The sequence below is a fragment of the Echeneis naucrates genome, chromosome 21 (genome assembly GCF_900963305.1).
Source record: "Echeneis naucrates chromosome 21, fEcheNa1.1, whole genome shotgun sequence".
Classification (NCBI taxonomy): Eukaryota; Metazoa; Chordata; class Actinopteri; order Carangiformes; family Echeneidae; genus Echeneis; species Echeneis naucrates.
The window spans coordinates 16,674,878-16,691,371 of NC_042531.1; the positions used below are offsets into that span (position 1 = coordinate 16,674,878).

The window sequence follows — 16,494 nt, forward strand, 5'->3', positions numbered from 1 at the left end:
AAAAGATAAGTATTGGTTGAATTTTTTGTTTGTGCTGCCTCTTTGAACTGTCAACTATTGCTAAGCAGAACAACTTAATGTAATTTATCAGGGAAGGTTTCAAGTTGAGTTGAGGGTCACTGGAACATAACAGAAAAAGTACAAGCTAAGGATATTGCTCAAACAGATAACTATTCTTACTGATTATGATATTGAGCCCAAATGACTGCTCATATACAGTAATGAGACACCAGTCTGTCACTGTAACTACAGTATGTGAGCAGGCATCTGCGTTTGCTCCAGTATACAGGCTACAAAACTCATAAAAGAAAAAAGAAAAGCAGGGAGACCAACGGGGGGAGCTAAAGTTCAAATTTTACTCTTCAATCAGGGATTAGGATCAGAAAACCTTGAGGAATACAAATACTGACTGGATAAAAAATTCTTACAGCTTTGGGAACCAATTAATTATACTGGTGTTGGATCATAAGGCCAATCTTTTTCTTTTCTCACCTTCTAGTATGATATCCTATGTAAAGAAATGTTGCACAAAGTGGATCGACATTTACGGTTGTGCTAGTCAGGGCAAACCAATTAGACAGGAGACTGAGTGGGGCTTTGCCATCAGTGTTAGGGTCAAGAAGACTTCAGCAATGACTGTCAGCTGAAGTGAGCAGATATTTACTTTTAAATGTTGAGGTGACTAAATATGAATCTGTTCCTTCAGCCTCGACTCTTGGCTTCATCAGCCATGATGGTGGAAAAACAGCTTTGATTCTAACCAAGTGAGACAGTGGTAGCTCTCTTTGTGACATTGTCTTTGTTTTCTAATGATGAATTCATTTTAAATAATCACCAAATCTTAAAGTTAAGTTTTCTCTTTCAGTGAGGAAGTGTGTAATCACAGGTGACCAGTGAACACAAGTCCTGAGGATTTTTAAACCAGCTCTGTCTCAACACATCAAACAGCCACTTCAGAGCGCATGTAGCTGCAAGCTCAAAAACACAGAACAAAGCAGGATGAATTCTCCAACTCACCACAGCATTGAACAAGAGGTGAGACACAAAGTGCTTTCAGCTGTCCATCTATCAGTCTGTGCTGTCAGAAAATTAGACAAGAAAGCCGAGAAAGATAAAACCAAGTACAATAAATTAAATCACTGTTCTTTTTTTTCTTCACAAAAAGCAAAAAGAAATAAAGAAGTAGTTAGAAGAAGAGGAATCACACTACTTTACTACCTAAGATTTAATCAGGAAAGCATGAAGCTCTAGACTCATAAAAACAAAACATACAACTTTTTTTTGTTCAGTGGACAGGGTTTGACACAAACTAAAACACAATAAATACTCTGAGGAACAAAAGATAAGGTATATCTCTTTATCAGCTAAAAGGACACTAAAAAAAAAAAAAGGCAGGTCCGTCTGGCAGACGCGCTCAGAAGGGAACAGGGCAACCCTCTGGGTAATTTAAGGAAAAAAAAAAAACAAAAAAACATGTGGGGGGGTTCTTTTCATCCATAGGGGCAGCCCTTCCCCTTCAGACTTATGGCACTATAGCAATTCCCCATCCACATTTTATTCTCTTCTACTTTTAGTCTTCTCAATCTTTGTATACTTTTTTCTTTACCCTGAACATACAATATCCCCTAATGGTACCTAGTCAACACAGCTGGATTTCTTAGTTGTTTTTTTTTTTTTTATTCTAGCTTGTCCATGATTTTCACGTTTGTTTGTCCTTTTTTCCATTTTTGTCCGCGTAAAGTGCAACAGTGCTTTTGTTCTCTCCTCCAACCACCCGGCCTCTTCCTGGTGACCCCTTATGATCCCCAGGGGTCTAATGTCACAGGTTAGCAGAATCAGGGTCAGGGTTTGCGCTGGTCTCACTTGTCACGCTGGTGGCGCTTGTGACGCTTGGCTCTTCCACTTCCTCCTCCTCTTCTTCTTCTTCCTCCTCCTCCTCCTCTCCCCCTGTCACGTCCCCGATGTCCAGAACTTCCACCTCCTCGTCGTCGTCCTCTTCGTCCAGCCCTCCTTCCAGCAACTTCACTGCAGCTGCCTCGCCTTCGTCCGTCACTGACGTCTCTTCTCTCTCTTCTCCTGCTTTCGGCTGCTCTTTCTTCTGTGCCTCCATCTCATCGTTCACTTTCTCTCTCTCCTGGTAGACAGCGGTCTTGAGTGGTTTCACAAGACCTTCCTCATACACTTTGAGGATGGCCTCACACACAAAGCGGTACTGACTCTGTTAGAGAGAAGAGAGATCTTTTAGCTGATGGTTGGGTGCAGTTAAGAGCAGCTGTCAGCCAAATTAATGTGTTAACATACAGGTGTTTGTATCATCATGGCCCTCTGGTCTCTCATGGTCCTGACGATATCTAGAGGATACACTGGCTGACCACACTCCATTAGACACAGTGCTGTCTCCATGGTGATCAGAACCCCTGTCCGACCAATGCCCGCACTTGGGGGGGAAAAAAAAAAAAAAAAAAAAAGCAGCCAGGACAGAGTTGACAGAGTGCTCAGCTACAGAACAAGTGCAACACAGAATGTGGACCCAGAGATTTCAAGTTTGCTTGCATCAAACAACAGATCATGATTTAACAATTTCACAGAATGACATTACCTGCAGTGTACCACCATTGGTTGGTCCTGACCAGCCCGTTTGGTCCGTACCAGAGCGACAAAGTCCAGGAAATCGGTGGAGTCGTCAGGAACGCCATGGTCTGGCCAAGCCAGGTACTGAATCTGAGTAAGCTCTCTCTGCTGCTCACTCTGAAAACACAGACACAAAGTAGGAAGAAAACCTATTGCTTTATGTGAAATTTCATGTAGAAAAACAGAACATGTTGGAAGACATAAAGTACCAATGATAAGTAAGGAAATAATTTTACTCAACCCAGAACAGGCTATGGCATTTCATGTGGGTAACCTCCAAACATATTTCATTGCACTGAGCATCCTGGAAGGAGCCTGTACTGCCATATTTTTGTATGTAAGTATAGCCTTAATACATGTTATGAAACAGGGGATGTAAATCACAAACAGTGATTTTATTCTTTCCACTCCACTGGATTACTTGGCGTTGCATGCTACTGCTTCCCAGTTTATAGGAGATAGAACAGATACTGAGATAATATCTTCTGTGGCTGTCCTGCAAAATTTTCATTTTGTGTCTCTATACTGCTAGGAGAAAATGTGACACATACCTTATCTTTGTTCATTTATAACTAAAAGAACATATGACAAAGAGAAGTATAGAAAGGTATTTTGCACTGTATGACCAGAAAATGCGGGTAAGATCTGAACCCCAGAGGGGAATTGTGATGACAACGTCCACAAACACACGCACACCCTACAGCAGAAAACAACCGCTGATCACCAAATCTTGTGTAACTCAGCCCCACTACGTTTTCTCTTTCATATACTGCCTCGCTACTTTGCCATGGTAACAGATCTATCTCCATGGCAACAATCACAGGCAGAGGAGAATGTTAATTGCCTCCTCCTACAGGCATATACTTAAAAGGTCATATTACAAGGGCAGCACACAAGGACGTAATCAGGAAAACACACACAGCAGGAGCACGTCATACCTTGTTAAAAGTTCATTTCTAATTAGATGGCCCCCCTAAAAGCATGACATGTGGCATACTGTAAATTACAACAAAAACATGCACGCAAATATTTAGCTGCACCATTTTTATCTACAAATGGGTAATAAGCTTCAGTCTAAATAGATACAAAAAAACAGTCCACCATGGCATGTTGAAGTGCAACAGGAAGCATCAAAAGCTTAAACATCACAATAAAAGAAACTTGCGGTCTCCATTTCTGTGTTTCAAACCATCATCATCCCACTCTCTGTTCCTCTGTCTGGTTTCTTCTTTCTCTCGCTCCCTTTTTTCAGCAATGTGACTGACTGGGGTGGTTGGGTTGTCATGGTAACCAGATCCCAATACGTGGCCCGCATGCAGCAGCGGGAGCCAGAAAAAGAACAGCCCACACTGGTCACTATGGCAACACACCTCCTCCGGGGTCCTCAACAGCTCATCCTTCTCAAGACTCGGGTCCCTCTCTCTGATTGGACCTGGGGCCTTTCACGTGCTCTCGATCTCGCTCTGGCTAGCTGCACACGCCATCTTACTTTCTCATCTTTCCAACTTCACATCAACTTCTTTTCATTTCTGGTTCTAGCTTTTTTTAGCCCCTACCATAATGTGCTTGGAAAAGCATATGAGAGTGTGTTTACCTGCATGTGCACGAGAGTCATCTCTCGGACCAGGAAGGCAGAGTTGCCCTCTTCATTGTGGCATGTGACTGTAAAGTTTCCATAGGTGGTGGTGCTGTCTGGGTTGGGCCAGTACTGGTGACACTTCACCTAAAAAAAAAAAAAAATTTGGTTTAGTTATATGCAATTTTTTGTTGTGTTTTTTTTTTTTAAACTTACATATAGTTTGATGATTGAGAAGACAGTTCTCACAGTGGCATAACTGTTTGGTGAATTAATTAACAAATATAGTTGTCTGCTGGGTCCATGTGCATCTTACTAAGAACTAAGTGTAACCTGAGTCTCTACTCTGGCATCTAAACAAGCCCACATAGTATCAGAACTTGGGATTCTATGAATGGAAAACCTGGATTTTACCAGGAGCGTTAAACTCAAAATGACTATCTACATGGGCTGCATAACAACTCCCAATTTACTTGCAAAAGCCCATAAGTGCCACCCAAAGCATATTTGTACACGCCTAGTCTGTATTCCTGTGATTTATGCACATAACTACAGGGGTTGTGCCATGGATTCTGAACCCTGGCAAAACTTTGATGACCTACAACTACATTAAGTGCCTCAATACATTTGGTGGAGCACCTGGGCTCCAGTTGCTGCTGTGCTAATGTGCTGTTCACAGTGATCACAGTAGAGCTGTAGCCAACACAGCCTAATATACAGTCATATATGTTTTAAGAGTTTGCAATGTCTTGTTAACATGCAGCTGTCCTCATATGATTGTTAGTCACATTGTGAAAGAAAACCTCTACATACCCGCCCCCTCTCGACCTGCGTAGTCAGCATGACAACCATAGATGAGCCCTGTTCCCAGGTCATTTGCCAGAAGTCAGGGCAGGTGTTGGGCAGCGGGCCCTGGCATGCTATGTAGCGGTTGATCAGACTAGAGGCTGGAATCTCCATCTACAGCAAAACAAACACATGGAAATATTAAATTGCACAGATCTAATTTTACAGCTGCTTTTCTTCAGTTCACAAGATCTGCTCTATGCATTTCAATCAGTGCAGATATCGAAGTGTCCTAACACTTTTTAAAAAGGTACAAACAATAGCTTAATAATATATCAAAAGCTTCTTAACAGCAGTTCATCTGCAGTTTGAATAGGTATGCTTCACTTACAAGGTCATACCTGTAACCTACTGTAATTGTAAAAAAATATCACCACATGAAGTGAATGTCACCGCAACACTAGGTTTAAGGCACAAAGAGATTAATACTGATTCATTTTGCTTTTTCTTCCAACTTTTTAAGAGCAATGACTGAATTTCCTGGTGTAATTACATAAAAAAAAAGAAATGACGAGACCAAAAAAGAAGATAATGGCCCTCAGAAATCTTATTATGAAAAGTCTTAGGTTGAAAAAGATTCTTTGATTCAAAATGTTCTTCATATGAATAATTCGATACAAAGTCATAAAAAAGCAAGGCCAATCTTCTAATAGATGTACTGTATTGTCTCTAGGTTGTGTGTTAACATGTAGTGCTGCTACATGTTAATGGTGTCTTGCAACCCAAGCACCTTTTTCACACAACAAAATCTTGTCATGTGAGAAACATAAACATGACAAACAAAGAAAGTGTACTTCCAGAGACAGATGTATGTTTGCATTTTGGAGAGGATAACTAAGAACTGAACAAAATGAATGGGTTAGGTGACATGGTATGTACCTGTTGGCTCTGCACTGGGGTACATTAGCAAGGCACACAATTGATGGAAGAATGTGGTATGCCTGATAAGACTAATAATTTATTAGTGGAGATAAAGATCTAATTAGATGAGTAAGAAGGCATGTACTTCATGCTCATGCTGATTATTAATTAAGCCACAGAGATGCTACCTATAAATAAATCTTCAAAATCCATCGTTGGAAAAGTGCAATGTTCTTCACTGAGCAGCTTTGTACGGACACCCTCCGAACACCCACAAGTTACAAAGACAAACACCTAGCTCACTAAAAAAGAGGTAAACCATTAAGGCTCAGTGTCAATTGCTTGCAATGCCCATGTGGTTAATTAATTTATCAGCACACAACCATCAGTGTTTTATCACATTTTGATGGCCTTGCAAAGCAAACCATCTGACATGCTGCAAACGCTGTGATATTGTTAAATGATGAAAGAGGAAAGGAGTAGGCTAAAACTCACATTGATGTAATTTGCATTGATGTAGTCATCTGTGCTTTTCAGAATGACCCGCGTGGCATCATCTGCCAGGAGAGAGGAAAAGGGGGGTGGGGGGGGTTAAAGATAGAATTTTATAGAAGAGAAAAGAAAAATTGTTCAAGAAGAACATGGGTGGAGAGGAGTGTGTTGGGAAGAACAAAGGTTAATGTTATATTCATATTTGAACACGCAAGCACGCTGAAATGTTGGAACAGCTGTGTACAGTCACTTACAAGGAGAGATGTCTCTATAGCGATTTTTGGAAACATTCTGAGGTAATTTGGCACATAGCATGGTCATTCCCGGCCTCTTCCTGTACAGTTGCTGTGAGGAAAAAAAAATAAAAAAAGACTTATGCTTAAGTACCTGGAAGATCAATAAATAGCAACCGTTATTTTGTCAACTTTGTGAATCTAACTATGCACACTATGTGAGTTCATAACAACAAAAATGCACAAGTGCACAAAACATTTGGTTGAACTGGCCTTTGCATTTGGACAAGTGTGAGGTGATATTTGTATTTACATTCCTCTTCACTAATAACACTCGAACTGAAAACTGTGACATGAAGATGATGTGGGACAGCAGGATTTTTTTAGCATGGAGGAGGAAAAAATCTGTTACATAAAAGTTCTCAAAGTGCGAGTTTGTGAATCTGTTAATGTGAATTCATTTTCATCTCTCCTCACATCAAACTGTGCCAGCACGGCCCCACTTGTCAGGCCTTCCTTCAATATGACCATAGAATCCCTCAAAGCATGCTGGTCTAGCTGGGCAGGGTCCTGCAGGGACTTCTCCGGGATGTACTGAAAATCTGGTTCTGAGTCTACCTTCTCTTCCACCACGTCATAGATGGCTGAATAAGACAGAGAAGAAATAGGTCACAGGTTATGTATGCATGGATGTTTATACAAGCTGAGGCCTCAAGGTGAGTTGATTTATCTTTAAGTGTGTTTAAGCACCACAGGAATACACAATCATGTCATCTATGTGCAATTACTTATTAACCTACATAAGTCCACCTATTTTATTTTTAAAATTAAATGAATTACAGGAAGTCAGTACATTGATACAGTTTTATATCTGCTTTGATGTAATACAGGATAGAATGTGCAAATCCCTCTCTGACCCAGTTAAAACATCAAGAATTTCCATGTTTCGTCATCTTTATAAGCTCCCCTTCGTGCTTCTCTAATGCTGATTAAACGCAATACTTTACAATCTTCCTACATGGAGAATGCATATAGATGATTTATACAGAGAGCAAAATGTACAAATTAATAGCTCTCATTTGCATCATTCACTAAGCAGCCATAAGGAGGCCAGTGGCAGGATCAAGGATTGTGGCTTTAGTTGAAGCTACTCACGAGAGGTTATAGGCTATATGACACATTTAGTCTAGCATCAATATGATGTTTACAAAGTGGAGATTCATGCTCATGGTTACATTGAAATTCCTAATTAGTTGAACCAACTGACAATATTACTTTGTTAAAACACTACTACATGATGGTTCCATACTTTGGTCACATAATCACATAACTGAAAAACTTCCTCTTTAAGTGGACTTTAAGTGGATCCTGTTGGATACATGTTGCTTATTTGGTCAAATATATCACTGATTTATTTTAGTCTGAAGAAAGGAAATGACTTTGACACAAACAAATTTAATTTAGTTTAATAGCTCAGTGGTAGAGTGCATGCTTTGAATGCTGAGGCCCAGGGTTCAAACCCTAGCTACAACACAAACCAGTGTTGGGCTTGTGCTGTTCCCAAGCCTGGATAAATGAGGAAGGTTGCGGCAGTAAGGGCATCCGGTGTAAATACTGTAGCCAAATCAATCAGGCAAATCACAGAGCTGACTTGCTGTGGCGATCCCAAAGTTGGAAAAGCCAAAAGATAAAAAAAGAAAAAAGATGTGAATACTTTAAGGTAGTCCTTAAAAGTGCTTTTTCTTAGAGTTTACCTGAAATCTACTTTATGATTTCATCATCACATGATTAGAACAGAGCAGATCAGCAAATCAGAGGCTCTCAGCATCTCTTTGGATTGTTAGTAGAGCCAGAGAGAAGCCCGAGAGAGGAGATAAAACAACACTGAAATGGATATCAACACTTGAAAGGAAGAGTATAAAGTGTTTCACTGATTTGAACAATGAGAACAACACACCATTTGGTCTGACCAATAGGATGAGCTCTCCAGAATGGCTCTCACAGCTGGCCTTGATGAACATGACCACCTGGTCGTGGGTGTGGTCAGAGATGTCCCGCCCATTAATCAGGACCACCTGGTCTCCCTCGTTTAGGCGTGGGACACACAAGTCGGCCTGAAAAGAGGAGGAAGTGCAATGGCAGAAGAAAAATAAGTAAAAAAAAATAAGTTTTTAATTTTCCTGGAACTTCTATAGTTTTGCAACTACTGTTCAGTTGAATAAAACATTTCTAGAGGAGAGAAAAATGTGGCAAAATGCTAAAATGTAGGTTATTTGTGAAGGAGCGTTTGTTCATTTGATTTTGAACATGAACTAATATTCAAACAAGTGGCTGCTTTGTCTTATCTTCTGACAGACGACGAAAAGTTGTTGCTGACTTACTGATGTTCCCGGAGCTACTCTAGACACGATGATAGGCATCTTCTGGTCAGCTCCACCCTGGAGATGGAAAAACCACAGTTAACAAGAAAGAACCTTGCACAATGCCCTCTCTTTACACAACAAAGAGTTTGGATGATACAGATGATTTGTGCCAAGGAGCAAAGTTTCTGAAAGCTTGACATACAACATAGTTTAGGTTAGAAATTTTTGTTGGAAGATAGTTAGAATGCAAAAATGGCCCAAAACATTAAAGAAATCGGTTAACTCCCCCCCCCCCCGTTATAATCCAAATAGAATCAGCTCTCACCTTCACATTGAAGCCAAATCGTCCATGTTCATCAGGTCTCATCTTGATCAGGACCAAATTGTCATGAGGGACGACTCCATTCAGCTGAAGCACACAGAGAGATACATTAAATTCACATCCCCTTTATATCCTCCATAACAAGTTCAGTTCTAGAAAAAATGTGCAACAAAACAAATGCAAATCCCCCAGATATAAGTTGTTGCATAATTTCACCTCCAGCAAGTAGAGAACATGAAATGGCAGCTATTGATGCTGGATAAACAGTAAATGTGTTGGTCAGTCAGAGACCAAAAAGCAGGTGATCAGCTTTGAGTTTTAGACTTGGGTGTTAAATACACCAATTAATGTAGACTGAGAAACTTAAGCATCATTTATAAGGGAACTGGAGGAAACATCTGAGGTTTTTTTTTTAACCTTACAGACAAATAAACAGGCAAATCAAACTGGGAAGACATTTCAAAAATTTCACCAAAAACATTTTTTGAGTTGTTAGAAATGTTCATATAAAATTGCAGACTTTAATTTCAAAAGGTCTTACCAAGGACAGAGACTTCTCAATTTCTTTAAAAAAAAAGTGTTGAATTGTAAGGGAGTGAATGTTTGTGTCCTCTGTTGCTAGACTAACCGTAGTCTTGTCAGCATTGACGGGAACATCATACATCTCATTGAGGTGGTTGTCCAGGAGGCTCTGCTGAGAGTGTGCCTGGATGATCTGACTCAATGTCTTCCTGCTCAGCTGCTTGGGAGGCAGAGCTGGAGGCTGGCCATCTACCCCATCAGGGGACCTGAGAAAGGGAAAGGCGTAGAAAGAGGGAGACAGACAGGGACAGCAAAAATAAATAAATAAATAAGAAAAGTGATGTTTCAAATGATAGATCAAATCTTTTCACCAAATAATATGACTATGACTAGTGACTATAACTGTACCCTTCAGAACACAACATAATACATCATTACAATTCAAACAAAAAGCAGCCACTGCTAAAGGAAGAGTGGTATTTCCAAGATGATGGAAAAGCTAAAGCCACAAACACACATGTACAGAATAAGACACAACTTGTCATCTCGCGAAAGACCTTTCTGTTTGATAAAGAGGTCAGCTTTGGAAGAATAAGGCAAATAGAGAAAAACAAATGAAGAGGAGTAAGACTGCGAGACACAAAGAGGCTTAATAGCATGGTGTTAGTCACAATGCATTAACCTCAATAAAAGGGCTACAAAGGGAAGGAAGACACCCCTCTCCTTCATCCAGATAATAAAAAACAATGTGTGGATGGTGCAACATACTCAGTCAGGTAAGGCTTTCAGTAGCATCATGGCTCACTCTTTGGAGGGCAAAACCAGTCATTTCACAGTGTGCGTGTGCATGCGTGCGTGTGTGTGTGTGTGTGTGTGTGCGCGTGTGTAAAGGCACTCCTTAGAGGTGGGAGTACCAGTCAAAGAGTATTGCCTTTGTTTTGGCTGATGTTACCAGTGCCACTTAGTGCCTTAAACACACACGCAAACGAACATTTATTATGGGTCAAAAGCAGGGCAAGCTTTCAGAGGGAAAGCGCTGCACAGCAGGCCCCTGCCAACTACACACCCTCAGTTTCTCCAGCAAGACACAGATGAGTGAAATGGATATGCAAGTTGCTTCATACCAAACTACATCTTAGCATGGGCCCCGGAATAAGGAAACTAAACAAATTTCTGAGGCTTTCTCTGCATCCTTGAAAAAACTGGCCTGATTATAGCAAACAAACTAATTTTATCATAAAATACTACACGGCTGGATGCAGTGCTGTGTTCGACTGTATCGTATAATTGTACCGTTTGTTTCCTAACACTGGTTTGCTAAACAGATAATTTTCACTCTACACAGCTAAAAACAGAACTTAATATAGACTTTCCAACAGTTATGGTTTTGTTATGTTGTGGAACCAACATATCATAAAATTGTGTGAAACAGCAGATTATAAATGACTTTATGAAGGTCTGAGGTGTATTGAGGAAAATGTATGATTTATTTATTTATTTATTTATTTATTTATTTTAACAAATGATAGGTTGCAAAAACCATCTAATCTAGATTGAGACTGACTCTGAGGTCAACAGAGGAAGTAACGAGAGCCACAAAAGTTAGAGTAGAGATGGAAAAAACTAAACAAAACATGAATTAGTTTTCTTCATTTCTTTTTTTTTTTTTTTTTTTTAACAATTGACTTTTAGGGCAGCACGACGGCATAGTGGTGAGCACTGTTGCCCCACAATAAGAAAGTTGCAGGTTTGGTTCCCGGCCTGGGGCCTTTTTTGCTTGTTTGCATGTTCTCCCCGTATCTGTGTGGGTTTCCTCCCACCGTCCAAAGACATCATATTTGGGTTAACTGGTGACTCTAAACTGTCTGTAGGTGTGAGTGGTTGCTGGTCTCTGTGTGTTGGCCTGTGATGGATTGCTGACCTGTCCAGGGTGACCCCACCCTCACCCAGAGTGAGCTGGGATCAGCTCCAGCACTCCATGTGACCCGGAAATGGATAAGCGGTTGAAGATAAATGAATTGACTTTTACAAATGATGTCTAGTAAACTGGTTATTAGAGTATATATGCAGGTCAGTCATAACATTTGAGATTATAAACGTCCAGTTCACCCACAGACTTGATTTTTGACTTTCCTTTCTCATCCTTGTTCTTCATGCCCCATATTCAGCATACATGTATCTCCTCTCGAGAATGTTTGATGAAATTATGTGTTCAAACACAATGTTTGAACACATAACCAAAAATTGGTATTCAAAATATTTATCATGTTGAATATACTAAATACAACCAATAAAATACCATGCATGGGTAATGTTACTATTCATTTTTGGCAATGTGATGGGCAGCTGAACTACCGCTGTAATGTCACTTAACCACTCTGATTTCAAACTGAGAAATGCTGCATCTCTCTAACCCTATTCTCTCTCACACACACACACACACCCACCCACACCCTCCTGCTGCATCAACATAGAATGCATGCCATACACAAGCATAAACCAGTCCAGCCACACCATACGTGCATTTTAGATTTTGAACTCTTTTTTTCCCCTCTTGACTAACCTCTAACTCCATGAATGCAAAGAGGATTTTGGTATCAAGACCATTTCTTGTACATAAAGTTTTAAAACTCCATCAGGACTCACTTTACTAAGAGTGTTTGGCATTTGTGTGGAAATTCACTAGTTCATTTCACCAGTTGTTTTAGCATGTGATACACACGTTCAGTGCTGTACAGTACAACAAATCCACCCTGCAAACACATTTTACAAGCTGTTTTTCAAAGAGCTCATCTTTCTAGTGGGACCATTTAAGTGACACTGGGAAAGGGTGTAAACTGTGAGGAGAAGCCACAGACACAGACAGACATTTAAAAAAGCAGTCATCTCAGCAGTACACTCAGACAGAGTGGCACTAGCGTTGATGAGTAAAATCTAACTTCAAAATGAAAGGGCAGCTGGTTTTCTGGTGTGTGCTTTATTTATGGGGCAGTAAATTTAGAGTGAAATTTTATGCTCTGCCACCAAGTTAGAGGCAGATTTTTCCCAAAGAGAAGCATGCATCCAAACACAGGATGAAGCCATGAAGGGGGAAAAAAGAACAAAAGGAGAGATGAGAGTGATAGGGAATTGACTTGCTCCAGGAAAATCAGAATTTCATGCAGCATCCAACAGCTGTGAGACTTACGGCGTTGAGTCCAGACTGATGCTGTTGGCCTGCGTGGAAGATGCTGACTTGTGATTTGAGGAGAAGACAGGTAGGCTGGGTGAAGCGTGGATCACATGATCGACCAGGTGGCCGACAGAAGACGGGCGTAGCCTTGTGCCCTCTTGTACAAACAGTGAGTTCCTGGCACACACGCACAGCAGACAAAACTGATGAAGGGTTGGAAATAGAACCTTTAAATATGCTTGTGACTACTAACGTCCACGACTAGATACAGTACCCTGAAATAAAATATGATTAAGGCTAAAGTCTTGGACACCTAAGTATTACCCTGGTAATAGCAAAACTCTGGCATTAAACCGATTAATGTAAAATCTTTATTGTAAAATAGGAGAAGTGGACCAAAAGAGACTTTTTATTACTTGATTATTTCTTGCTTCTCTTGGGGTAAGTAAAGAATTGCTTAGGCAAATCTGTAGCACACACATTTTCCAGTACAGCCCTAAAACAACTCCCTTGAAACATAGTCTGTTGTGCAGATGTTTTGCTGCCCATTAAGACAACAAAAATTTGTAATAATTATACTAATAATAAGCAAACATTTGCTGTCAACACAGCTGTTTAAATAGACATCGTGTTAATTATGACTAAATTTAAATTTGCACTTTATAACAATGTGACATGAAACTGAAGTGACCTGGATTGAACCCTGGAACGTGGACTCACTGATTTGGCGTCCCGGGTGGAGAACGAGTAGGCAGGCTTTGGGTTTCCAGTCTCTCATCGGATAGGCTGTTCCTGCTCACTGATTCCCAGTCAGTTCCACCTACAAGTTTTCTAGCCAAAGGTTTGCTGGGAGACCTGTTCAGACCAAAACATCCATTCAGTTGGGCATTACAGTGATATGGGTCCCTTTTTCAGTAGATATTGCTATTTAAAGATAACTGATTCTATCACAGTCACTAAATTCTCCATTCCTTTGCAAAGCTTGTTCACGGTTTTGTGGACAGAAATTTGATATCAGGTTCAAACTGGTCTGGGACATACCAGCTATGTGTTAAGGGGAGTGAGGTGGTCCACCTCTGTCATAGGGGTTGTGCCCAAGTTGTTACATTTTCTCACCTGGATTGCTAATAGCCCCAGGCGCCTATCGACCCAGGAGATAGCTGATTCAGAGTTGGATATTGTGTAAAGGGTATGTCATATCACCTATTTCAAGACATGGTAAAAAGGGAAGACACAATTTGGGATGTAGAGGAGGAGACTGAAGGCAGTTTCTGATGGAATGAGTGAAGTAAAGTCACAAGGAACATTATGGATGAGTCCAGCTGCTGAGTCATTGGTAGAGAAGTCTTTCAATGTGTAGTGAGTGATACATTTAATTTTTTATGTTATGTTTTTTATGTTGTTGTTGAGTTGTGTAGTGGTTAGATTAAACCAAAAAAGAAAGGCAAGTCTATTACCTGGCAAATACTCTGTCCTTGATGCCTTTCTCCTTTCCATACTGCACCGACTGCACCTCAGTCCGCCCACTACAGAGAGAAACAAACAACCCCCCAAAAAAAACAAAAAAACAAAGAGTGTTGTATTGTACTTGAAAATTAGTTTAGAGAAATTAAAGGTTAACACTTTTTCCATTTTCAATTGCATATCTGAAATATTATACAAGTTTCATAGACTCGGCAATTTTTTTTTTTTTTTCAAATTTTGCCAGCACAGATTGTGGACATTCTTAGTGTTTATATATTTTTTTTATCAGTTATATTTTCTTGACCAAAATTTTGGAATGTGTAATACAAATTTTGGCTGTATCGTCTAGCCCTACCTTGTTGTAAATCATTATCTCAAGGGCAAGCACGCGCGCACACACACACACACACACACACACACATCAGGGCTCATTCAAGTCTTGAGCTGCTAAATAATGCATCACAAGACTCTTGGGTAATGTCTCACTCTGCCTCATTGGAAAAGGAAATAAAAACTATTTAAAGTGAAGAAAAGAAAAGGGAAGTTGCCAACATGTCATAATGCAGAAGGACAAAAATAATTTAATCTTGCATTCTCAGTCCACTTTACAACTGAAAATTTGATAAGGTGTATTTCAACAATTCAAAACTGTGTTTCGTTTGAGACTGTTGAGGGTCTAAAATCAATGCTTGCAAGATAGACACAAAAGCCTTATGCCAAGCTTTAAAGACTGTTTTCAAGGCTTAACGCAAACAAGATGCTTTTACTTTAGGTACAACAATGAATTATTAAGTTGTTTCTTTGAGTCAAGTCAGCATGAGAGCCACCACCAGCCGTCCAGTGTTTCAGCCTCTCAAAACCAAATGAGTGTCAAAGTGAGACCTTGGTTCTTACCAGTATCTGAACTTTGAGCCCAGGGTGAAGTAATGAGCGAAGAAGTTCTTCTGTGGAGGGATGGGCCGCTCCAGCCTGAAGAAGGTGTGGTGCTCCACGCAGGTCTTCCATAGGTTCTTACAGGCCCGATAGTTGACCATGTTGAAGCCCAGGAGGGTCTCCCGACTCTCAGTCTGTTTCCAGGGAGTAAAATGCCTGTTACCCTTAGCAAACTATTTCAGTTGTCTATCCTCTACTTTAATCCAATGAATTTAATTATTTTAAGATTTATATTATTTAACCAGGCACTCCACCACTTTAAGGACTACTTTAATTAAATCTCACCATTCAATGTGTTTGTAAAGATATTTTGTGGTCGTTAAAAATGCATCTGAATGTGTGTGTGTGTGCGTGTGTGTACCTACCGACTCCCTTCTCAGTTGGATGAAAAACTGTTTGCACTTAAAGGAGATTTTCACTATTTTCAACCTGGAAAAGAAAGATAAGGAAAAAGAATGACATTTTCATTCATCTTCAAATGCTTATCTGCTTCCGGGTCGTGGGGGTGCTGGAGCCAATCCCAGCTCACCCTGGACAGGTCCATCACAGGGCCAACACACAGAGACAGACAGACCTACAGACAATTTAGAATCACCAGTTAACCCAAATATGATGTCTTTGGACGATGGGAGGAAACTGGAGTACCCGGATGAAACCCACGCAGGCACGGAGAGAACATGCAAACTCCACACAGAAAGGCCCCAGGCCCGGGAACCAAACCCTCAACCTTCTTATTGTGGGGAAACAGCGCTAACCACTATACTGCTGTGCTGAAAGGCTCGAAGGGTTCCTCCTCATGACTATGGCCAAGCAAACATAACAATGTTTGATGGTTTTTGCATGTATATAAACCAGTGGCATTCCAGTGGTCAAAAACAATTAATAATCCTTAGATGTATATTATATTCAAGTAGAGTCATTGTGCAACTGATGTAATGTTGGGTCCAATGCCAATGGCATGATCTGAAATATATAAAACATTTTTAGAAAATACACTTGGCAGTCAAAGGTTTGGACACAAAATTCTCATTTAAGTGAACAGGAAACAGTCTAAACTTTTGACTGATATTGGTTAGCAG

The 16,494-nt window shown here is 40.3% G+C and overlaps 1 protein-coding gene across 2 annotated transcripts in view; it reads right to left on the bottom strand.

Moving 5' to 3' along the window:
* Nucleotides 1-1,569: 1,569 nt before the first annotated feature.
* Nucleotides 1,570-16,494, bottom strand: part of ptpn4a (protein tyrosine phosphatase non-receptor type 4a) — a 57,320-nt gene continuing 42,395 nt past the window's right edge. Inside the window, exons 11-27 of one of the 2 annotated variants that reach the window (XM_029530075.1) lie at nt 15,781-15,844; nt 15,377-15,549; nt 14,476-14,544; nt 13,739-13,873; nt 13,034-13,195; nt 9,953-10,112; nt 9,328-9,411; nt 9,021-9,077; nt 8,597-8,753; nt 7,117-7,283; nt 6,661-6,751; nt 6,410-6,471; nt 5,021-5,167; nt 4,226-4,354; nt 2,600-2,748; nt 2,302-2,437; nt 1,570-2,218 (exon numbers count right to left, since the gene is read on the bottom strand). In XM_029530075.1, coding sequence (XP_029385935.1) covers nt 1,820-2,218; nt 2,302-2,437; nt 2,600-2,748; nt 4,226-4,354; nt 5,021-5,167; nt 6,410-6,471; nt 6,661-6,751; nt 7,117-7,283; nt 8,597-8,753; nt 9,021-9,077; nt 9,328-9,411; nt 9,953-10,112; nt 13,034-13,195; nt 13,739-13,873; nt 14,476-14,544; nt 15,377-15,549; nt 15,781-15,844 — 2,341 coding nt within the window. In that variant the 3' untranslated portion in view covers nt 1,570-1,819. Of the gene's footprint in view, nt 2,219-2,301; nt 2,438-2,599; nt 2,749-4,225; nt 4,355-5,020; nt 5,168-6,409; nt 6,472-6,660; nt 6,752-7,116; nt 7,284-8,596; nt 8,754-9,020; nt 9,078-9,327; nt 9,412-9,952; nt 10,113-13,033; nt 13,199-13,738; nt 13,874-14,475; nt 14,545-15,376; nt 15,550-15,780; nt 15,845-16,494 lie in introns of both variants that reach the window. The other variant, XM_029530076.1, reaches the window with a different exon arrangement.